This window comes from Orycteropus afer, unplaced genomic scaffold (assembly GCF_000298275.1).
Source record: "Orycteropus afer afer isolate SDZICR_OR568_19922 unplaced genomic scaffold, OryAfe1.0 scaffold00214, whole genome shotgun sequence".
Classification (NCBI taxonomy): Eukaryota; Metazoa; Chordata; class Mammalia; order Tubulidentata; family Orycteropodidae; genus Orycteropus; species Orycteropus afer.
Window position 1 is genome coordinate 604,182 of NW_006921801.1, and position 24,266 is coordinate 628,447.

General features: G+C 35.9%; 1 protein-coding gene across 1 annotated transcript in view; it reads right to left on the reverse strand.

Annotated features, from left to right (window-relative positions):
* Positions 1-24,266, reverse strand: part of ERO1A (endoplasmic reticulum oxidoreductase 1 alpha) — a 70,852-nt gene that overhangs the window by 12,014 nt on the left and 34,572 nt on the right. Inside the window, exons 5-13 of the mRNA XM_007948335.2 lie at positions 17,155-17,231; positions 16,997-17,070; positions 12,801-12,921; positions 10,708-10,754; positions 8,193-8,204; positions 5,935-5,961; positions 5,712-5,804; positions 4,632-4,878; positions 4,083-4,152 (exon numbers count right to left, since the gene is read on the reverse strand). Coding sequence (XP_007946526.1) covers positions 4,083-4,152; positions 4,632-4,878; positions 5,712-5,804; positions 5,935-5,961; positions 8,193-8,204; positions 10,708-10,754; positions 12,801-12,921; positions 16,997-17,070; positions 17,155-17,231 — 768 coding nt within the window. The remainder of the gene's footprint in view (positions 1-4,082; positions 4,153-4,631; positions 4,879-5,711; positions 5,805-5,934; positions 5,962-8,192; positions 8,205-10,707; positions 10,755-12,800; positions 12,922-16,996; positions 17,071-17,154; positions 17,232-24,266) is intronic.

Sequence of the window (24,266 nt, forward strand, 5' to 3'; positions counted from 1 at the left end):
TGAATTTACTCTGTAAATCTTCACCCAAATCCTAATTAAAAAAAAAAAAAAAAAAAAATCACACTTTCACCAATAACAATCAAAACTCAAAAACTCACTGCTGTTGAGTTGGATCCGACTCATAATGACCCCTCCTTGGGTTTCCAAGGCAGTATCACTACGGAAGTATATTGCCCAACCTTCCCTCCAAGGAGTGGCTGGTGGGTTTGAACCACCAGCCTTCTGGTTAGCAGTCAAATGCCTTAGGCACTACTCCACCAGAGCTCCCCACGACAGAGTTATAAAAAAATTACTTTAAAGCAAATGTTCCCATCTTAAGAGTTGTTGACCTCTGGAGGACTTCATAGGTGTCATAAGGGTCTACAAAATCCGTGTGTACACAAGCATTGTACATATACAGAATAAGAATCTCACATGTGCATTATAAATTTCCAAATGATATAATAAGTGTTCTGAATGATAAAACATAACTTTTACCTTAAAAATGCTATGAATTATAGAGTGGCTTTTTGGCAATTATATTTTCACAATCATTAGATAATAAAAATAACACTTGGAATAAATAGATAATAAAAAGAGGCCTCAGAAGTTTTTGACTCTAAGAGTCTCATGCTTTACTTGTAAAGGTTGGAAGCCTCTGTCCTAAAAGATTATGCTTGCTTTTGTAGAAATCATCTAAATTCAGTATACGAATCTAAGTCTGTTAATTCAGATACATGAATGTGCCAGCTCTTGAGCAAGTCTTTGTAAGGCATGGACAGGGAGAGGAAGCCTGCTTGCTTACAACAGACAGAATTATACTACAAGATTAAAACAAAGCATATTTTAATAACATTCATCTTTCTGCTTAAGTGAACTTCATATGCTATAACCAAATTAATGGCATAGAAATTTACTAGATCAGAACAGGAGAAAATCCTTGTGACTTCCACAAATATTCCACAATGTCTAATAACCTGGCATCTTAGAACATATTCCAAAATTATCTCAGGTTAGAAAATGTTAAGGTTGTTAAAATAACTAGAATTTAAATTACTTATAAATTCCCCATGGTTCAGCATATAGTTTTAGATAACACTTTAAAATTACAGTCAGTGGGTAGAAAGATCAAACATGCTGTGATTATATGCTGTGATTTATATTAAATGAAACCAACTGACCAAAAAACAGTTCAAATCTCAAATGATTTATATAAGGTTTCAAGTGATATCATGTACTATTTTGAATTGAACAATTTCCTTTGATGCAAGTCCTCTCTTTCTAACCATACATTGATAAGGTATAAAAGAGACAAGATGGGATTTTAAAATGAACTTATAAATGTGACTGTTCAAACTGCACATTATTCACTGGAAATTATCTGGGTTCTTTTTTTTTTTTTTTTAAATAATCTACAATGTTAACATGTTTTCTTATTTTTTACTTCTTTTTGGTAAAAGAATTCAGAAAAGTCTCTGTTCATCAGGAATTCTCTACATAAACTTCGTAGGATATCAAAGCTAAATGTTTCAGAATTTTAAGAAAATTAAGACATTATTAGAAAATTTCTAATCTGCACAATATAAAAAGAGCTGATGCCAAAACACTCTCCCAAAACTCAGCATAGGAACTGAAAATGAAGAAACTGAAAATAATAGGAAAAATAGAAGATTTATTGTATCATCTTCCCCCTCACCTCAACCTCAACCTCCAACTTACTGAAGTATTGGGAAGCTATTTAGGAGGTATAAAAACCCTGAGGAATTATTTCTAAACAGATGCCTTAACCAGGTAAAAGGAAGGTCAAGAATAACTTATCTAACAGCAAAACATAGCAGTTTTTGCAAAAAAGTATTTTATGTCCAAGATGCAATCAGGTTCATTTATTATGAAAAGAAACAAAGAATAAGAAACGGAGGAAGATTGTTTGCTATAAAGATGATGAAATCAGATCAAGCCGAGTGTTCCTGAGAGCCTCCTGCCTTCAATGAACAAAAACAGTATATAATTTTATTTGAGGCTCCAAATAAACTAGAAATCTCTTGAGGGTAGGGGCTGTTTTTCCCGTTAGTGACAAGAATCACGCTGTAAACAAAGCCTTTCAAAAATATTCTTAGTAATATTTTATATTTGTAGAATTTTTAGGCAAATATATAGACTCAGAGGTGGACTTGCCTAAGGTCATTCTCCTATTAAGAAACAAGGTCAAAACCAGACCCCACTTTGTGAAATAGCCAGTCTTGTATTCTTTCTACAACTCCATGCTGGCATTTCTAACTGCCTTTAATTGTCGGTAAATATGATGACAAAACATTTCACTATTTCTTCCACCCTGAAGAGGATACTTTAACCACAACCGTTTTCAGATTCTCTTCAGCAAAAGAAACAGTAATACTGCTCCTGATGCTCTGGCTTCCTTTAATGTATAAGCTCTATCGCAGGAGATCATCTATGTGAAGCGGAAAGTGACAGACAGATTTTCAGTTGTTATTCTGAACATGACTTAAACGAGATCTTAAGTTAGACAATGCCTCTGGACCTTTTTTTTTTCTTTTTTTATTTAGGCAAAGAAAGCTATCACTCTATATTTTCAGAGTATATATCAAATGCAAAGAGCTTTGGTGGACCAGTGGTTAAAGCACTGAGCTGCTGACTAAAAGGTTAGCAGTTCGAACCCATCAGCCCCTCTACAGGAGAAAGATAAGGCAGTCTGCTTCCGTAAAGATTTATACCCCTATGTGGCAGTTCTACTCTGTCTTATAGGGTCACTATGAGTGGAAAATGACTCAAAGGCAGTGGGCTTGGTTTTTGGTTTATATCAAATGTATTGTAAGGATAAAAACATCAGCTTTAAGTATTGATTTGGGTGAAGAGAGGGGCAATGTACCAAATGTGAGTGACCAATATGGCAGCATTGAGGATAAGAAAGACATAGAGAGGTTCATGAGAAGTACAGACAACAAATATGAACCCTTTTGTACATAACAGTACTGCATTGTCAGGCTAACTTGGGTATATGGGTGGATAGATGGGTGGACAGGCTGAACGATTAGGTATGTCTACGAAATGGGGAGTGTATCCAAGAACATATATAGGGTTGGCAGACAATGGTCCTATAAGTTTATGTGAATGATCAGAATTCCCAGGTGTATAGTAGAGCTGACAAGGGACAAGGTTGTGGTCACAGCTTGGTCACAGCCAGCTACCCAGAGGGACCGAGTAGCTGAACCTGCGGGCTTGGGACCATAGTCGCAGGGGGACATCAAGCCCAACTGGCATAACATACTATACAAAACATTGTTCCACCTCCTACTTTGGCGAGTAGCGACTGGGATCTTAAAAGCTAGCAAGCTGCCATCTAGATGCAACGATGGGTGTCTCCTCATCCAGAGCAAAGAAGAATGAAGAAAACCAAAATTCATAGAAACAATTAGTCCTAGTGACTGGTACACCATCCAATCTGCAGGCTATACAACTATGAGACCAGAAGAACTACATGGTGCCCGGCCACCACCGTCATCTACTTGGAAGGGGATCTATGTAGGAGATCCTTGATAGAGAGGGAGAACAATGAGGAACAAAACTCAAAATCATTTGGAGAAAAAAAAAAAAGGGGGGGGGACCATGTTTGCTGGTCTGATAGAGCCTGGTGGAACCACTGAGACTATGGCCCCTAGCTGCCCTTCAGGTCTGGAATTAAACCCACACCTGTGGTTTCCAGCCAAACAAAAGATAGGCATATGAGTTGAACATTTACCTCAAGAAGAAACACTCCTTGGAGAGAATAATCATGGGAGAAAGAAGGGCTGCTTATGCATAGGGAGACAGCTCAGGGGGCAGGAGTGCATGGAGGGATGGACATAGGGAAGAGTTAACTATCGGGAGGAAGTAGGAGGGGAGATGTTGCATTGTGGTAAATTGTGGTCAATGTCATGAGACAAAGAATATGTGAACCACTGTATGGAAAGTGAATTTGCTCTGTAAACCTTCACCCAAATCACAATAAAAAAGAACTGACCAAAAAAAAAAAAATCAGCTTATATTCATGCCTATCTAAGAGTTAAATAGCTTATATCTAAAAAATTAAGTTAAATCATAATTACCTTTAGTTTGTTTGCTTCTTTTTTATCCCCAGCAAAAAACGAATTCTCATCAAAATGCAAAGGAAATGATCTACATTTAAAACAGAGAATATTCATTTTCATTAATTATAAAATATTACAAGTGCTGCTAATATATTTTGATGATCAGTGATAATAAAGTCAAAAATATAATAAAACCAACTTCTGATGGCACAACAGAAATTCTTACTGTCCAGTCTAAATCCTAATTGTATAATATAGAAGTTTGGCCCCAAATCCAATCTGTTCAACTAAGTAAGAACATAATGCAAGTATTAAGCAGTAAAAAGAATGGCTACTAAAATTAAACATGTGTACTTTAGAGTACCCAGACAAAAAATAAAATAAAAAAGAGAAAAAACCCTATGACAAAAGCTATGCACAAATATCTTTTTAAAGATCTATGAACAAATATAACTTTCAATTATTTTCTAAATAATTTTCTTTTCTCTAAATGGCTATTTAAGAATTCAATTCTAAATAACACTTTTCATTCTTCTATTAATGTGTAAGTTGTAGAATATAATTTACTTGACTTCATGAAGTATATCCAGTAGTAACATTTTATTTTCTGCATCCTGAACTTTATTTCCAGTGAAGAGCTGAAAATCTGGGCGCTCAAAGAATGGCAGCACTTTAGATAAAGCCTTTAATTCAATTAAATAGAGAAAATATAAGTTCTTAAGTCGTCTTGGTCCTTCTCCTGCAGTCAAAACTCCATCAAACCGCTGTTGAAATTCTGTAATGTTATGTCCCCATTTCTTTTCCAACCATGTGTCTAGGAAGAAAGAAAAATTAAATATTAAGCACAGAGTTTTTTAATTAATTAATTTTTATTTTAATTATACTAGGTTATTTATACCTATAGAAGTTCTTTTTCATTTTAAGATATATAATAAATATAATCATGATAACTATTTTTCCTAAGTTAGTCTTTAATATTCCACATTAATATGTTACCTTCTAAATAAAATAAACTCAAAGTTTCACTGAAAGGCCAGATTTTAATAAAAATCAAATTTCTGGATATAAACATACTCACAAAACCAAAATACACAATTGAAAAATGATGATCTGAAATTATTAATCAGTTTGAAACTCTATTTAAAATGAAAGCTACTATATTTTGTTTCTAAGACACAAGAGATTCTTTAATTCCAGAAGAAATATGTCACTGATGAAACTGGACTGTGGTCTCATTTGTCAACCTCACTCTTAAAGCATAAAGAGTGGCAGGGGATGTTCTCACCCACCTAACACCTGGCTGGGAGGGGTGCACGTGAAAGCATTTCTGATACAGTAATGGTTACTGATAATGAACTGTGCTAGCAGGAGCTATTTAAATTTCAAAATAAAGCAAAACAAAAAAAGGAATCTTTTCAAAGGGATTTGTACAATTGTAAGCAGCTTCTCAGAAGAAGGTGAAAGGAACTAAGAACATGTAAACTATTCCTTAGAGTATCTACAATCCTGATTATTACCATTTAAGAATGGATTTCTACTGCCTAATATTCAATCAGCTCAATTTTTTCCTATCAGATAAATATCAAGAACTTTTAAGAATACCTGAAAATAAGTATGATAAAGTGACTAAAAGTGACTGTCACATACCTTGTAAAAGATACCTTGCACTCAGGTGCACATTAATGCTTGCATGTAGACCAGATATGAGCCTGTAGAATGCTCTTTTTTCTACACAGAGACCTAAACAAAGACAGTAATTTAGAAACAGAATTCATCTGTGAAACTTGTAAGATAAAAATTAATTTCATGATTCTTTAAAAATGAGAATACAGATTTTATCATTTAAATGTATTTAAAAGTTTCCAATTACCTTCTAGCCAACTGTAAAAAGTATTTTCTGAAATTAAAAAGAAAAATAAGTCACAAGATTGTAAAAATGCCAAAATGTAAGCTTTTCAAAAGTTTTAAAATAATACAGCAAATTTGGGGCAAAGACTAGTATGAAGGTTGCTTATCTAAATGTCCAAATCTTTTTACAACTTCTCCAAAGGAAGAAGAAAAGTTCTTGGTTTCGATCCAGTTAGGTATTATTTTACACTGTTCATTTTTTAAAAGACTTGCAGCACCACCTTAGGCTACTCTGTCCTATAGAGTTGCTATTCGTCAGAATCAACTAGACGGTAATGGGTTTGGTTTTTTAATAGGTAGGCTCAGTCTCATAACCTCTAGATAAAGTGTTTTATATAAAATACAGAATTTAAATAGTAATTCAAAACATGGAAAAATACCTAGTCTCTATAAAAATTCATGCTATGAAAATTAAGGACCCATTAAATGCATGTTAATTTAGAAAATTAAAATTATCAGACAGTACTAGAGGTATATTTGTGCATAGCTGATAGTATTATATACTATTCAGTATTCCAAAAGAGCAATTAAGGAAAAATGTTATAAAAACCAAACATCACATATATGTCCTATGACCTACTAAAATCACAGCTCATACACTTAGACCTAGTAATTCTGCTTGTAGGATTATGTGATAAAGAAATAACCCAAAATGAAGGTGGGTGGGTAATTTGTACTAAGATGATCATGTTACATAAAATTTAAAAGTAAAAGATACTCAAAATGCACAATACTAATGCTTAAGTCAACATGACAGAATACTATATAACTAGTTAATATAATGTTATATAATTATTAAAATAACAAGAATATGGAATAGACAATACAGGAAAGTGTTTATTTGAAATAGGTTGATACAAAAAGGCGTAAGAAATCATTATAATAATTATGTAAAAATGCTTGTATGCATTTGCTACAGAAATGGCAAACACTTTACTATTCAGTTCTTTTGACTAAAGTTGAAACAAATAAGTATAAGTAATGGAAGGAATGAAAAACAGAATAAATAAATTAGACACAAATCTGTCAGGAAACTTCATCAACAAAGTAGAATTGTAAACAACAAAAGGGAAAAAATGTATGTTGCAAATATACTTAATACAGAAAAAACTCATAAACTGAATAAAAATGATGAAATGCACACTAAAAAAAGGTCAAATATCACAAATGAAAAAATACACATGGAGCTCTCGTGGCATAGTGCTTAAAGCATTCAGCTGCTAACCAAAAAGTCAGCAGTTCAAACCCACCAGCCACTCTGCAAAAGAAAGATGAGGCAGTCTGCTTCCATTAAGAATTAGTCTTGAAAACCCTATGGGGGCAATTCTATACTGTTCTATGGGTTCACTATGAGTCAGAATAGACTCAATGGCAGTGGGTCTAGTTTAGAATAACATAAAATTCATTCAGTCTCATTTTGGGAGCTCTGGTGGCATAGTGCCTAAGGCACTTGACTACTAACCAGACGCCTAGAGGTTCAAACCCACCAGCCACCCCTCGGAAGGAAGGTTAGGCAATCTACTTCCGTAGTGATACTGCCTCGGCAACCCAAGGAGGGGTCACTATGAGTCGGATCTGACTCGATGGCAAACACAACTTTAACAATAAAAAATGCAAATTGAAACAATAAAGTATTTTTACCATAAAATTAACAAAGATAAAAATATACTACCACTTAACGGTGACAAGGGTAAGATAAGACGGACCAGCAAGCTAATTGGAGGGACTTATGGCTAACTCAAATGTTTCAAAAACTATACTCCACACAATCTCCTTTCAAAAAAGATCACCAGTCTTTCTTCCAAGCTGCCTCTGGGTGGGTTCAAACATTTTGGCCAGCAATCAAGCCTTAACCATTTGCCCTTCCCAAGGACTCTACTCATGCCTAGAACCCTCAACCCCAGCAAATCCCACAGTTCAGCCAACAAAGAAGAGGGAGAAGTTTCCCCTGACAGAGGCCAGGACAAATGCCCATCTTCCAGGTTCAGTGGGTAAAATGTTTGATCAAATTATCAGAGGCTGAGGCAGGCTGTCATTAGTGCCTCAGCTCAGGCACAGTCATTTTCGTCCAACTTGTGATTTTACCTCCAGATTTTCAGATAAAGAAATAAAAATAAAATTCTTCTGAGTCTGAAATAGGAGTTAAAAATAGGGTTTGCCACAACAGACATTTATAAGCAAACTTATATAGAGAATGTATGATAAAGACATTATCCTTACCTTCATTTTTCCCTGAAAAAGGAAACAAAATGTTGATTACTATAAACTCTTCCAGATGTATCTTTTAACACGCTACATTTTCATGATACAGGATTTATTAATACTGGTTAATGGTAGACTATCAGTTCATCCATATAAGCAAAATCTTAGTGCAAGACACCTGTGACTGCAATTCCACCTAGTGGCGCTGTGAATCATGCCTGATTCAACTAAACGGCACCATCTAAATGGCAGCATCTCCTGGGGCCTTGGTAAAGAATAGTTTCCACTCACATAAGATTTAATATGGGCTGACAGGAGGGAAAAATCTAAACCACCATCTAAAAGTACTATTAAATAGCTCAATGACTTATTGTTATTTGGCTGGCAGACAGCCACACTTATTTATCCTAAAATTATAACATAGTTTCTGTCAAAGATTTGTGTTACTTCTTTGAAATCTCCAGAATGACACTATAGAATTTAGTTTCATTCAGTAATATTTTTAAAAAACTATTTGTAAGATTCAAATTATGCAGGCTGCAACAATTTATATGTAGCTGCTCATTTACTGTTGAATAAATGTCTTCATTTTGTCTGTATTTCTTTAATGCCCTCACTGTTTGATTATAAAATAATATATGCTCATTGCAAATACCTATTTAAAAAAAGAACACAAAAGAAATTTTAAAAATTATCCATAACCCCTTTGCCCAAAGATAAACACTGTTTACATTTTAGTAAATGTCCTTTTTTTGTGTGTGTTTAGATATTCAGATGTTACAGTATGTTCTCATAAAAATATACATACTGTTTGGAACTCCCTTTTTTATTTTTAACCAATGTGCTACTGATTGCTTTTGATATGAATATAAATTTACAGCAATGTTTATAGTGGCTATACTATACTATGTTATACGATGTGAATATACCATAACTCATTTAACCAGTTCCCTAATGATAAACATTTAGATAGTTCCCATTTATCTTTAAGGTGAGTGGGTTAATTAATTAATAAACATAACGTGAGTGCATAGTGAAGCTCATCTCGTCTATGAATTTGCATTTCATCTGATATTAAATCAATAGCTTCCACTGAGTCAACACATGACTCCTTAAAAACCCAAAAGCCTTGTTTAAGGATGTTCTTTCATACCTAGTCTAAGAAAGACCATTCTGTCAGCATTTAAGGAATGATGTAATCTCATCATTTTCCAGAAGGCCTTTTATATTTATTGACTATATGAGATCAGCATGTCTTCAAATAAATTTTTTAAATGAAAACCTTAAAACCTTACACATTTGCTAAAAGAACATCAAAGATTTCATCAGTAAGTATATATTCAAAGAGAACATGGATATATATTTCCTAAGGGAAAAAAGTTTGAAATCATAAAATGAGCTGGTTTATTCAACAAACCCTTTTCCTATTCTAGATTGAGTAGGATTTTCGATTTTATGTCCTTCTGTGGTACCCATGAGGGAGCTCTGGTAGCATAGTGCCTAAGGCACTTGACTGCTGACCAGAAGGCTGGTGGTTCAAACCCACCAGCCACTCCTCGGAAGGAAGTTGCGGCAATCTACTTCCGTAGTGATACCGCCTCAGAAACCCAAGGAGGGGTCTCTATGAGTCAGGTCCAACTCAATGGCACATAACAACAACAACATGGTACCTATGAAGGAGCTCCAGTGGCGCAGTGCGTAAGGTATTTGACTGCTAACAAGAAACTGGCAGTTCAATCCCACCAGCCACTCCATGGGAGGAAGATGAGGCAATCTACGTCTGTAAAGATTTACATCCTTAGAAACTCAGAAGGGGTTGCTATGAGTTGGAACTGACTTGATGGCAGTGGATTTGGTTTTTGGTTATGGCACCTATGAAGGAGCCCTGGTGGCACAATGGTTAAGTGCTCAGCTGCTATACATGGCAGAAAGATATGGCAGTCTGCTTCTGTAAAGATTATAGCTTTGGAAACCCTATGGAACAGTTCTCTGTATAGTCGCTATGAGTCACGAGTCAACTAAACAGCAGTGAGTTTGGCTTTTTGGTTTAGCACCTATTCTGACATGATGACAATGTGTTTGGTTTTATGGATTTATGGAATCTAAATGGCCAATGGTAATCCAATGGTCGAATTCTTGCCTTCCACATAGGAGACCTGGGTTTGGCTACTGGCCGATGCCGTCTCAAGCATAGCCACCACTTGTGTCACCACTGGAAGATGAGTAAACATAGCACAAAAAATGCACCTTCATATCAGTTTGGCTATAAAATTCATAAAAGAATAAATATATATTCTTAAGCTTCATGCAGTGATAGTCTAATATCATGAGCATTTTTCTGAAATACTCATTATTAAAATGTAAATATTTAAACACCTATTTCTCTGCAAGAGCAAGTCATAAATTTCTGTGGAAACAGGACTATGTTTTATATCCACTCAAATGCTTCTGCTAACTTTTTATCTTGCTTTCACCTTTCTTCTAACCACAGTTCACTGGCTGATAAATATAACAGTACAAATAAATAACTCACCTTGACCAGAAGCTAAAGGATTTAAAGGTCTTTTAATTGTCTGTGGCCTAGAAATAAAAGAATTAAAGTATAAAATATCAGTGTTACCAATCACATGAAAGTAAAAGTGAAACTATCTCAGAAAGTTGCTTAATGCTTGTATGCATCCAAAACCAAATTGTTTTACTGAGATTTACAAAAATTCATTTTCTCTAATTGCTTTATGGGAAGATGGTTGTCATTTGATATAGAGATAATAATTCCTAATCTCTTCCCATTGTAGCAGCCAGAAGGTCCTTTCCTAATTATTTTTTCAAAGGGGAGAAAGTATCAGTTAAGCTGCTCTCCTAGAGTCAGTAATATGGGGGGGTGGGAAGCACAGGGTACACCCCTAACTGAAAGGCAAATAAGCAATAAAATATAATTACCCAACATAAGCATTAAAACTAAAAAGAAAAGAGTATGGGTAGATTATTTCCCACTTAGATAATTTAGGTACATCAATTTGCCCTGTGGCCACCAGGTTTGTTATAATTTAAATAAAAATTAAAAAAGAAAATTAATGATAAGAAAGGCCAAAAGTTTTCTGGAGAGTCCTTGAGTCACTAAAGTGTTTTTAAATCCTAACATAAGTAAGTATGCATTAGTATTAGTAAAGTGTAGGTATTGTTTGAATAGCCATAATTTAAATTTTATAAATTTGTACAACTTGAAACATTTTGAAAAAAATAACATGTATGCTATATTTCAACATACTCAATACAATTAATTTACTGCCTCATACATTGTTCATATTTTTAGAAATAGTATAGGAATCATATGAATCAACTATATATAACTTTAAAACTAATACAAATCTAACAAGCACTTCTCCTCCACTCTTTTTTTAAGAAAGGTCACATTTTTAAAAAAACCCTTTAAAGTATGACCAAACATTCCTAATAATAATCAAGGGAATTTAAGCAAAACACATGGCAGAAATGAGTAAAATAAGATTTTAATGAAAACTCTCCATTTCCCAAACTAGAGAGATTCAAGTTAGGGGGGGAAAAAAAGCAGACTAACATTTTACTTTTATTAGCATCACTGCTGATCTCTTATGCTTATATTTGACTTATAAAAACCCAGTGCCGTCAAGATGATTCCAACTCACAGCAGCCCTACAAGACAGGGTAGAACTGCCCCATCATAGGGTTTCCAAGGTTGTAAATCTTTACGGAAGTAGACTGCCACATCTTTCTCCCATGGAATGACTAGTGGGTTTAAACCACCAAACTTTTCGCTAGCAGTCAAGTGTTTTAACTACTGTGCCACCAAGGCTCCCTGCCTTAATAAAAAGTGAAATTTATTTCCCAATACCTAAGATTCCAAAGATTTTCCCCAAACTTCCCCCAGCCTCTGAGATAGCATAACACACAAACACACAAAAAAAATATATAATTCCAAAACAGAGTTGAGAGGCTTGCACATGGATAATGTGAGGCATTTCTCAATCACCCAGTGATCAACTTGACTGCCTTCATTATAGTGGTTAAGAGTGCAAAGCTGGACACTTCCACTTATTAGATCTTTGACACTGGATCTTTTGATCTTAAAACATCAAAAAGAGAATGAGGAGATGAAGGTTTTCATGCAAACCTTGACACCAGCTACCATATTTTTCCACCAAACGCATATAGTGTGCACAGAAACAAATATGTGAAGGGATTGCATGGTTTGCAGAAAGCCATATAACGTGTGTATTACTTGTGTAGAAATATGGTCTATGATCTTGGAAAATTAAGTAAACCTCTCTGATTCTAGCTCAGCTTGTCTATAAAATGAGATTCAGTGATCTACTCAAGAAACAGTTGTTGATTGCCTATGATACTCCCATATAGGTCTAAAATTCTAAATCTTTTAAAGAGAGAAATATTTATTGAAATTCATTTCTGGAGTTTTAATCAAATCAAAAGAGAACTGTATTAAAGAATAGATATGCTTCTATGTCCAAATACATCCATTAATAAAATAGATTTTATTTATAATTTATAACCATTATGAATTTTGTTCATTTGTTTATAAAAACGAATTGGTACATCTTAAAGGAATCTCTAAATAGAAGTGACACATACTTGAAACAGTTTTCTTCATAGATGACATTCCATATCTTCCAAGCATCTGGTCCCTTGTAACCCGTGTAGCGCTCAGGATTAAGAAGCAAATCCACATATTCAGCATCAGGGGATTGTATGTCTGTAAGACAAAATGTTTAAATCTTTCTTCGGTTATCTTTAAAAGCTAGTATACATGACTGTGTCTCATTGATTCTAAGACACTACAAATGTAACAATGCACCAAGGATTTAAAAACTCTTCAGAAAGAGGAAAGGAAGGGAAAAAGGAGGAACAATCACAACCACTTCAAATGTAAACACTGGTTGCAAAAGCATCCTGATTCTAAAAATCATGAAAAATAGAAAATATGTGACTCTTAGAATTCAATCAAAGAATCGTGGTAATTTTAATTCAATTCCCATGAGCTATCCAGACAAAGAATACAATATACAATTCCCTCCATCCTTACCTACAAGCATAAATAACTAAGGTAAATGAAGAAACATTAGCACCATTTCTAGATTCCAAATAAGAACGCATTGGCATATACAGGTACATAGCTTGTTACCAGGAGCTCTGGTAGCATAGTGCCTAAGGCACTTGACTGCTAACCAGAAGGCTGGCGGTTCAAACCCACCAGCTACTCCTCGGAAGGAAGGTTGGGCAATCCTACTTCTGTAGTGATACTGCCTCGGAAACCCAAGAAGGGGTGGCTATGGGTCGGGGCCGACTCGATGGCACACAACAACAACAACAACAGCTTGTTACCAGAAAACGCTTTCTTCTTACATGAGCACCATCATCACTATCCAGCTGTCCCAAAGATACTCTCTTAAATATGAAAAAAATTATATGCAGGATATTTGTGTCAGCATTATTTATAAAAGGGAAAACTTAAAGCAACCTAAATCCAACACAGCACAGCAGTTAGGGGCATGGGCTCTGGAACCAGACCAAGTATAGGATTCAGACCCCACCACTTATTTGCTGTGTCCTTAGACGAGTTCTCTATGCCTACATGTCATCATTTGTAAAATGGGGGTGATATCCATAGTGCTATTGTGAGACTTACAAAGATTGATAAGTGCAAAGTGCTTACAAGAATGACAACAGTATAATAAATGTTAGCTAGTGGTATTAGTATTATGCTACATCTCAATAGAACATTTTACAACCAATAAAACTGTTAAGAGCAATATGAAGAGCATACAGAAAAAGCAATTACAGATACATGTATATACTTAAGTATATGTGTACACACACACATATATACACAAATTGATGTGATATTGGTTTCTCTTTTCTCTTATGTTCCATAAATTTATGAATATATATATTGTAATTTTTTTAAAAAAATGGTCCCTAGTCCTCCAGTTGCTTTGCAAAATTATTTAATACCTTACTCATCTATAAAGCCTAAAACTGGCAACCAAAATAGATGACAAAAACCCGAGCACAAAGGTACTTAAAAGAGAGTCCACTAACTCTTGAGTACCTACATCCCTGTATCAGAAAAAAATAATCTACACTTGATTATATTTTTGTCTAATTCTCAGTATATTAGAGGTATAAATATGGGAGAAAGCAGCTTCTAGATGCAAAGTGACAGCATCTAGAAATAAAAGAGAGCTTGATACAGAAATGGTAATTAAAATAACTCATAGCGACCCCTCCTGGTTTTGAGGCAGTATCACTACAGAAGTAGATTGCCCAGTCTTCCTTCTAAGGAGTGGTTTGAACTGCCAGCCTTCTGGTTAGCAATCAAATGCCTTAGGCACTATGCCATGAGAGTTCCCAATTAAAATAACTAGAAAAAGTTAATGTAAGAACTTTAAAAAACACATTAACATGGAACCATCCAGTTCAGGGACAGATAGTGCTGTTCGTATCAGTTAATAATAAATAGACTGTCACAATATAGCAAATTATAATAAATCCAGAAAAAAAAAATTCTCAGTGTCTAGTACTTTAAGATGGAAACTGATCACCAAAAAATTATTAAAATTTTTAATATTTGGTCTAATTAAAGAAGTAAACATGCCTAGTAATTTTATTTATGACAAACGCTTCCTCTCCCTAACTTAATAAAACATAAATGTTACTGAAGTCTCTATTTTGCCACATGACAGAAGCTCCAGTTTCAATAAGGATTTATAAAATATCTGCTGTACAGAACCTACATTCTTTACTCCTAAAAAGCTGTTAAATATATTTTACATTCTTCCCTCCTTTAACAGGAGAAACAGATACAAATGGGCAGGTGATTCACTGAAAGTAACAAAACTCTACCACTTAAGAAATGAATTACTGACTCTCAGTCCATAGCATACAAATCTAACCATGTAGTCTCAAGAAGATACTTTGTTAAGGAGTTAATATATGACCATTGTTTTCTTTAACACTGTTGTTGTTGTTGTTATGTGCCGTCGAGTGGGCCCCCGACTCATAGCGACCCCTCCTTGGGTTTCCGAGGCAGTTATCACTACGGAAGTAGGATTGCCCAACCTTCCTTCCGAGGAGTGGCTGGTGGGTTTGAACCGCCAGCCGTCTGGTTAGCAGGCAAGTGTCTTAGCCACTATGCTACCAGAGCTCCCTTCTTTAACACTACAGGTCTAAAAAAAAGTCTGATGTTATAAATTTAATTTTATCAATATAACAATGTTCAAAGCCAAAGAATCCTCATGGAAAAGAGGGTAAAACAAGGGGGGAGGTGGAGGGAGGACTTTATCCCCCCCCCCCCTTTACTAGTTAAAATCTTGGTATAAATCCACAATCCTTTATCCAACAAACCTAGTTCCAAATGTGTCTTGGAATTAAGAACTTTTCAGATTTTAGAAAGATAATACAGCACAGACAACATACACTGAATGTCATCCCAGTGGGACCTGCAATAGCACTCCTTAATCAAACACAAATATTTCTGCAGCAGTGAAACAGATTATTATTCCTACTAAATGAGTCTGTGCTAAAACTTAGAGAAGAAAAGTTCAGTTTTCATAGTTTTTAGATTTTTGGAATTAAGGGATTATAGATATGTATTAGCCAAAGCATGGCCATATTTTCTGTTAAGGAAAGCATATTACTTTTTTCCAAAAAAAAAGCCACAAAATTAAAAATAAGTACTTTCTCTTTTTCTTCCTCTTTTGGGGGGGATAGCAGGCATCACCTTTTACTTGAAATTAAAATGATCTGTATCATTCTTTTCACTAATTTTTTTAAAAGATCATTAATCCATTCCAAAAGGGCCATAAAAGGATACCAAAATGCAATTTGATTTGATTTTGTTTAGCCAGTTGGTAGGCTAGTAATTCAACTTAAAAAAGAAGAATGGACGTATCTATAAATCTTGATCAAAGATTTGGTCATAGATTCTAATAGCATTGGAGCTCTGGCCCAGCTTAGATGTGACAGACACATCTCATAGCCCAATGGTTTCTTCTCCAAAAGTAATAAAGACTATCATTAAGGAAGATACAGAACATCTAACACCAAGTTTTTGTCATCCCTATATTTTAGCTATTTATGCAAAATGACTATATATTTTACAAAAATTATATAAACTACTAGATACACAAAACTGCAAAACTTAACAAAAGGTAGATTTTTTTTCCAGAAGCTGAATTACATAAAAATTTTCCAATATTTTCAAAACTGGGCTGTATAAAAATTCTTCCAAAACCCAAATCATTTTAAAAAATATAAACATATATTACATATATTTTATTTAAAAAAAGTAATTCTAGAAGAATTTAGATGTTTTTTAAAAATTTAAAAAAAAAAATGGATCCTACCATGTTCCCTTTGATAGCTGCCTATATTCTTATGAGTCTAATGCCAAGTAATTTTGGAATTGGATAAAAGAAAAAGAGGCAGAAGACTTGAAGAAGGAAGGAGACAGGGAACCCATGCTACACAGCTCCAATCCTTGACCATCATCTTCTGCCAGTACTGATTCTCCAAAATTCTCCATCACTACTTTGTTACTACTTCCTGTGTTGGGTCAGCTAGTTGAAACATGGTATTATTACGATACCAATACTTTCTGTCTTTGAGTTTTGATGTTACCTCATCTTTCTCTCTTCTCTGTCATTTGAGATAGTATAGACAAAGCCTTCAATTTCTCACTTAAAAAATTATTTTTTAAAACATTTTTAAAATTATTTTCTTCTCAGATATACTTTTAAACATAATGCATACTGTAAAAAATGTTATACCATCAGCTTCACAGAAGTTGTCTGATGAATCATCATGCTTGGTCCACTGAAGAACAGCCTTCTGTGTTTCTTCACTTTAAACAAAGAAATTGAATAGTGTTATTTTTTTAAGCTAACAGTTGATAGGAAAGAAATAAAATATTGCTGAAAACTCAAACCTCAGAGATTCATCCACAGCTCCAAGTCGTTCAGCTTGTTCACATTCTTCAATAAGATTATTGGCTTCCTCAGAATACTAAAATAAAAAGGAGAGTAGGGAAAACTTACTGCATTTTTTAGAATTTTAAAAAAGAATTTAGAAGTCATTTCAGTCTTTTTATACTTGGCACCGTCACCTTGGATTCAAAACCTAAAAAAAAAATTAGAGGGAAATCAAGTCCTCACATTTCTCTTGAAGCTAAAAAACAAATAAAAGGCTTTGCCCCATATACCAGTGTTCACTGCAGCACTATTCATAAATGCCAAAAGTTAGAAACTGAAACATTCATCAACTGATAAACAGATAAATAAAATGTGGTATATATATGTATATACACACACACACAGTGGAATACTACTCAGTCAAAAAGAGGAATGATGCATGCAACAACATGAATGAACCTAGAGGACAATATGCTGAGTGAAATAAGTTGGTCACAAAAGTGTAAGTACTGTGATACCACTTGTATGAAATAAGCAAATACATAGAAACCCTAAGTAATTAGTGGTTACCAAAGTGTATACTAAGAGAATCTTTGTGGTATAAAGAAGTCATCATGGTACAAAAGTTAAGCATTTGGCTGCTAACCGAAAGGTTGGTGGTTCAAAGCAACCCAGCAGCTCTGAGGGAGAAAGACCTGGCAATCGGCTCCCATAAAGATTACAACTTAGAAAACACTATGGGGCAGTTCTGGTCTCTCACATGGAGTCACTATGAATCAAAATCAACTGAAAGGCACCTAACACAACAAGCAAGGAATCAAGAGGTACTGTCCCACTTTTCCAACAACTTAACTGTGGGCATCAGTTTTCCAGAAAATAGTTGGAGTAGATCATTTGTCCAAGGTTCATCCCAATTCTAAATTCCGTAATCCTAAGAATGCTCTGGAATGTACCAAACCATGTAAAAAATATCCCAATATCTTTAGGTAGGTTAGGAGGCATTCTGGTGACATTGTGGTTAAAGCATTGGGCTGTTAACCAAAAGGTCAGCAGTTCAAACCCACCAGATGCTCCACTGGAGGAAGATGAAAAGGTCAGCTTCTATCAAGATTTACAGCCTTGGAAACCCTATGGGGCAGGTCTACTCTGTCCTGTAGGATCATATGAGACAGAATTGACTCAATGGCAGTGGGTTTTGTTTTGGTTTTTTTTTTTTTGGTTATATAGGTTAGTTAGTTAGTTAGCTTTTTAAACTTTTATTGTGCTTTGGATGAAAGTCTACAGAGCAAATTAGTTGTCCATTGAACAATTCACACATTTTGTCATTGATTGAAATCTTCTCAATGTAACATGATTCCTCCCACATCTTCCCTGTTTCTCTTTTCCCTTTCTCTCTTAACCCTTTCTACCTTCTGAACTGTATACTTGGTTGAAAGTACACAACTGAATGGTTGATCTTGAATGGTTGATTGTTCTAACAACTGTGTACCTTCCTAGAATTATTGTTCACCTTGTAGACCCATCTATCATTTGAATGAAAATTCAGCAATAGGAATTAGTTCAATTCCAGAACTGAAGGGTGACCAAGGGCCATAGTCTCAGGGGTTCCACCAGTCTCTATCCAACCAGTAAACCTGGTTGTTTTTATCATGTTGAGTTTTTTTCCACACTTTTTTCCCACTCTATCCAGGGCCTTCTAATGTGATCCCCTTCAGAGCAGCTGGCAGTGGTAGCCAGTCACCATCTGGTTCTTCTGGTCTCAGAGTCACAGAGGCTGAAGTTCATGAGGTCCAATGTTTCCATGTGTCTTTTCTTTTCTGTACTCTTCTTTGCTCCAGATGGTGAGAAACCAATAGTTGCAGTTTAGAATGGCCGCTTGCAAGCTTTTAAGACCCCAGTCACTACTTACCGAAGTAGGGTATAGAACATTGTCTTTATGGACTATGTTGTGCCAACTGACCTTGATGTACCCCAGGACTATGGTCCTGAGTCCCCAGGCCCAATGATTCCCTCAGCATTTGTGGTTATGGCTAATGAGTTTTCATAACTTTGCCCCTGGTATGCTCTACTATACTGGTGGATATATTTGAAGCATAAATAAATACCTATGTAGAAATATCCTTTCTTTAGGTATTTAAACTATATTCTTTAATACCCATGTTCCTTTTCAAAGTCTACCTCACTGTGTATATTTATTCATTCCAGTAGCATAGAGTGCCTAAGGCACTTGACTGCTAACCAGAAGGCTGGCGGTTCAAACCCACCAGCCACTCCTCAGAAGGAAGACTGGGCAATCTACTTCCGCATTGATACCACCTCGGAAACCCAAGGAGGGGTCGCTATGAGTAGGGTCCAACTTGACAGCACGTAACAACAACAGCACACACATGGCACAGGAGAAGTGAGTATGGATCATGAGATTTCACAAAACACCAGTCATCACCACCTAGCAGTTGAAAGAGAACACTGGAAGCAGGAGGCCACAAATTCAATCATTCAACAAATATTTACTGAGTGCCTATTATGACTTTATTTGTTAGAATGACCATACAATTTATGTTCACACTGACACACTTTTGAGGATTAAATAATTAAAGTGATATTGTTTCTTAAAACATTTACTTATTGAAAGGTCAACCTATGAGACAGTTTACGGGGTAAAGAATTTAACTTTATCCAGATAATTTGGTCTTTGTCTTTAGTTCTTGTGAGATAACCTTTCTCCACTGATTGAAGTCCTTCTGTTATTTATAACGGCCCTAGACCTGACAAGGTATGCTTATGAGGTGACTCAAGTTGGGGCTGGCCATGCCTGAAAGACCTACTGCTTGATATGAGCTGAACTTAGGGGAGCAGGGCATGATCCAATCAATCATGACTACATAGAAAGGTCCCAATAAAGAGTCTGGATAAGGAAGCTCCATGGGCTTCCTGGGTAGTGAAAGACATTGATGTAGAGGGGAGGATAGCATGTCCCTTTCTGGGACATGAAGGTCTATGTTGAGCACTCTCCCAGACACCATCCTACACATCTCTTCATCTGCTGCACAGGTATATACATTTGTCAAAATTCAGAAAATGTATAATTAAGATTTATGCATTTCGTTATATATTAATTGTATATAAAAAATACAAAGACAAATATTGAACTCTCCTAGGTGATATACATGTATCTGTTGTTGTTGTTGTCGTTATGTGCTGTCAAGTCGTCTCTGACTCATAGCGACTCTAGGCACGGCAGAACAAAACACTGCCCAGTCTTGCCTGGTACATGTACCTAGGTACATATATCTGTGTAAGGGGACATGCATTGATTCCTATAGTTTGTTTTGAAATACATCCAAAAAGTAAAATATTTTGATAGATGTCTGGCTATATGGATGGATAGAAGGACATATATATATATGTCATGACGTAAGTACATTAATAGTAGGATTGAGGTGGTAGGTATAGGAATGTTTATAGGCAACTTCCTTCAACTTTTCTATGTCTTTAAAAATTTTCAGAATGAAATACTCGGAAAATTTAGTTTAGAACAGTTCCTTAGTCCAAATGAAAAATCATGTATCATAGAATAAAATGTAAATGCATCCTCTGCAGATGCACCTGTTAAACTGTCTTTAGACATACCTTCTTAAAATAACCAGTGATTTACCAAGTAGGCCCTGAAGCTTTGTCAGAAGATTTGTGGATTCTGGTTTTCACATGACCAGTGATATATCTATGGCCCTTATGATAGAAAATGTTGACCTGTGTGCAAGTTACATATTATCATCAACTCTCATAAAAAAGATGCAATAAAGGAAAAAAACAGTATAACAAGACTACTCTCTCTATGCAGAATTGATTCAGCTTCTATTTCCCATACATATTTCTCTTAAGTCTCACCTATAATTTTCCCACTGACTTTCCTGCCACCTGGTGGCCTAGCAGCTTATTGCATGCGTGACACAGCCCACGATACAAAGGGCTACTAACTCAAAGAAGCCAGCAGGGGGCAACAGTGTCCAACACTTCTGCCCTGAGCCCTCCTCCCCACCCCCACCTCCCAGGAATGTAAGTTTGTGTCCCTAGCCATTTGTATCTAAGAATAATTATTTTATCAGCAGGTATCCAATATATTGCCCTAGAGAGAGAAGTTTAGTTTCTTTGCATCTGGAAAGGGCTGAACAAAGAAAAGTTCTCATTGGTCATCTTTGTGTTGAAGTGAAAATGCTTTTTGTCGCACATATATCTTGCATATGTGAGAGGAGATAACAGAGGAAGGTGGAAATACAAAGTATTTGGTCTACCAATTCCATCCCAACTTATTTTAATACAACTGTTAATAATATTTTATCTTAAAAAATGAAAGCTGCTAAAGAATAATGTAGAATCTGCAAAACACCACATAACGTGGATGAACTTGGAGGACATTATGCTGAGCGAAATAAGTCAGTCACAAAAGGACAAATATTGTATTAGTCCGTTATTGTAAAAGTTAAGGAAAGGTTTATCTATTGGAGGACATTTTCTTTGTTGGTTACCAGGGCTGGGAGGGGAGGGGAGGGAATGCTGTTAGATAGACAGAGATAAATATTGATTTGGGTGAAGAGAAGGGCAATGTACCAAATGTGAGTGACCAATATGGCAGCATTGAGGATGAGAAAGACATAGAGAGTTACATGGGCAGTACAGACAACAAATATGAACCCCTTTGCATATACAATACTGAGTTGTCAGTGAAAGCAAACATGGGTATAGGGACGGATAGAGAGGTGAACTAGCTAAACAATTAGGTATGTCTAAATGGGGAGTGTATCCAAGATCATATATAGGGTTGGCAGACAATGGGCCTATAAGTTCATGTGAATGATCAGAATTCCCAGGTGTATAGTAGAGCTGACAAGGGGCAAGGTTATGGTCATTACTTGGTCACAGCCAGCTACCCAGAGGGACCGAGTAGTTCATCCTGCGGGCTTGGGACCATAGTCACAGGGGACATCAAGCTCAATTGGCATAACATACTATACAAAACATTGTTCCACCTCCTACTTTGGCGAGTAGCGACTGGGACCTTAAAAGCTAGGAAGCTGCCATCTAGATGCAACAACGGGTCTCTCCTCGTCAAGAAGAAAGAAGAAAACCAAAATTAATGGAAACAATCAGTCCTAGCGACTGGTACACCATCCGATCTGCAACCTATACAACTATGAGACCAGAAGAACTAGATGGTGCCCAGCTACCACTGCCATCCACTTGGAAGGGATGTAGGAGATCCTGCATAAAGAGGGAGAACAATGTGGTACAAAACTCAAAATCATTTGGAGGCAAAAAAAAAAAAGGTGGGGACCAGGTTTGCTGGTCCAATAGAGCCTGGTGTAACCACTGAGACTATGGCCCCTAGCTGCCCTTCAGGTCTGGAATTGAACCCACAACTGTGGTTTCCAGCCAAACAAAGTACAGGCATGTGAATTAAACATTTACCTCAAGTAGACACACGCCCTGGAGAGAACAATCATGGGAGAAGGAAGGGCTGCTTATGCACAGGGAGATAGCTCAGGGTGCAGAAGAGTATGAAGGGATGGACACTGGGAGGAGGTAACTATGGGGAGGAAGTGGGAGGGGAGCTGCTGCATTGTAAATTTTGGTCAATGACATGAGACAAAGTATATGTGAACTGCTGTATGAAAAGTGAATTTACTCTGTAAATCTTCACCCAAATCCTAATAAAAAAAAAAAAAATGAAAACCTCAGGACAATTGATAAATCAGAACAACAGGCATAAACCAGTCTATTCCAGGAAAATCTTGGCCTATGGTCACACTATTTATTCTTGTCACTCTGTAAGGGCCTTGACTTTTACTCTAAGAGAGATGGAATGAACAAGATTTAAAACAGAGGGCAGACACAATCTAATTATTTAAAAAAAAAAAAATCATTCTGGCTGCTGTCTTTATAATAAACCAGAGAGAGATAGAAGCAAGAAGACCACTTAAGAGGTTACTGCAATAATCCAGACAGAAAGTGATGGTTGTTGTTGTTGTTGTTGTTGTTATGTGCCGTCGAGTTGGACCCGACTCATAGTGACCCCTCCTTGGGTTTCCAAGGCAGTATCACTACGGAAGTAGATTGCCCCATCTTTCTTCCGGGGAGTGGCCAGTGGGTTTGAACCGCCAGCTTTCTGGTTAGCAGTCAAGTGCCTTAGGCACTATGCTACCAGAGTTCCCATGGAAGAAGATAAGGAGTTCCAATTGGAACATCTACATCTAAAACACTTATCACATATCCAAGTGAACTCAAACAGGCAGCTGATCATTCAAGTAGAATTGAATAGAGTTCAAGGAAGTCTAGGCTGGAGATAAATATTTGAAAGTCATCATCATATATACATTATTTAAAAATTCCTGAGACAAGATAACAAAAGAATGAATGCAGAATGAGAAAAGATCTGAGGCACCCAAAGCTTTATAAGTTTGGAGAAATGAGGAAGAACCAGAAAAGGAGACTCAGAAGGACAGGTCAGTAAGGTAGGGAGAAAACCAGAAGAATGTGACATCCTGCAAGCCAAGAAAACAAAGTGTATTGAGGGGAATGAAGTCAAATGTGCTAATAAGTCAAGTAATATGAATTTTAAAAAGTAGAGATCACTGGGGACTTTGATATTTCCAGGACATTTCAATAGAATGGATTCAAGAGAGAATGCTAATATAAGAAAAGATACACAAATAAGAAATCAAAGAAGGTAGGTGAAAAAATAAAGAAATACAAATACCTGAAATCACAAATGCAAATTAGAAATGTCAAAATGAACATATGAAGGATTTTTCACTATCCTGAAAAAACCAAGTCCTCCTGGCAATGTCCACTAAAAAGCCAAAAAAACAATGACAACCCTAGGACCCAGATAAAAATCTCAAAACATCCTTTTCCACTAAAAAGAATTAGGGCTATTTAGGAAAATGGTTAATTCCAAAACCAGAGCAAGAAAGGTACAAAATAATCCTAGATCTCTTATAATGTTGTTGTTGTTATGTGCCGTCGAGTCAAACCCAACTCATAGCGACCCCTCCTTGGGTTTCCGAGGCAGTATCACTACGGAAGTAGGATTGCCCAACCTTCCTTCCGAGGAGTGGCTGGTGGGTTTGAA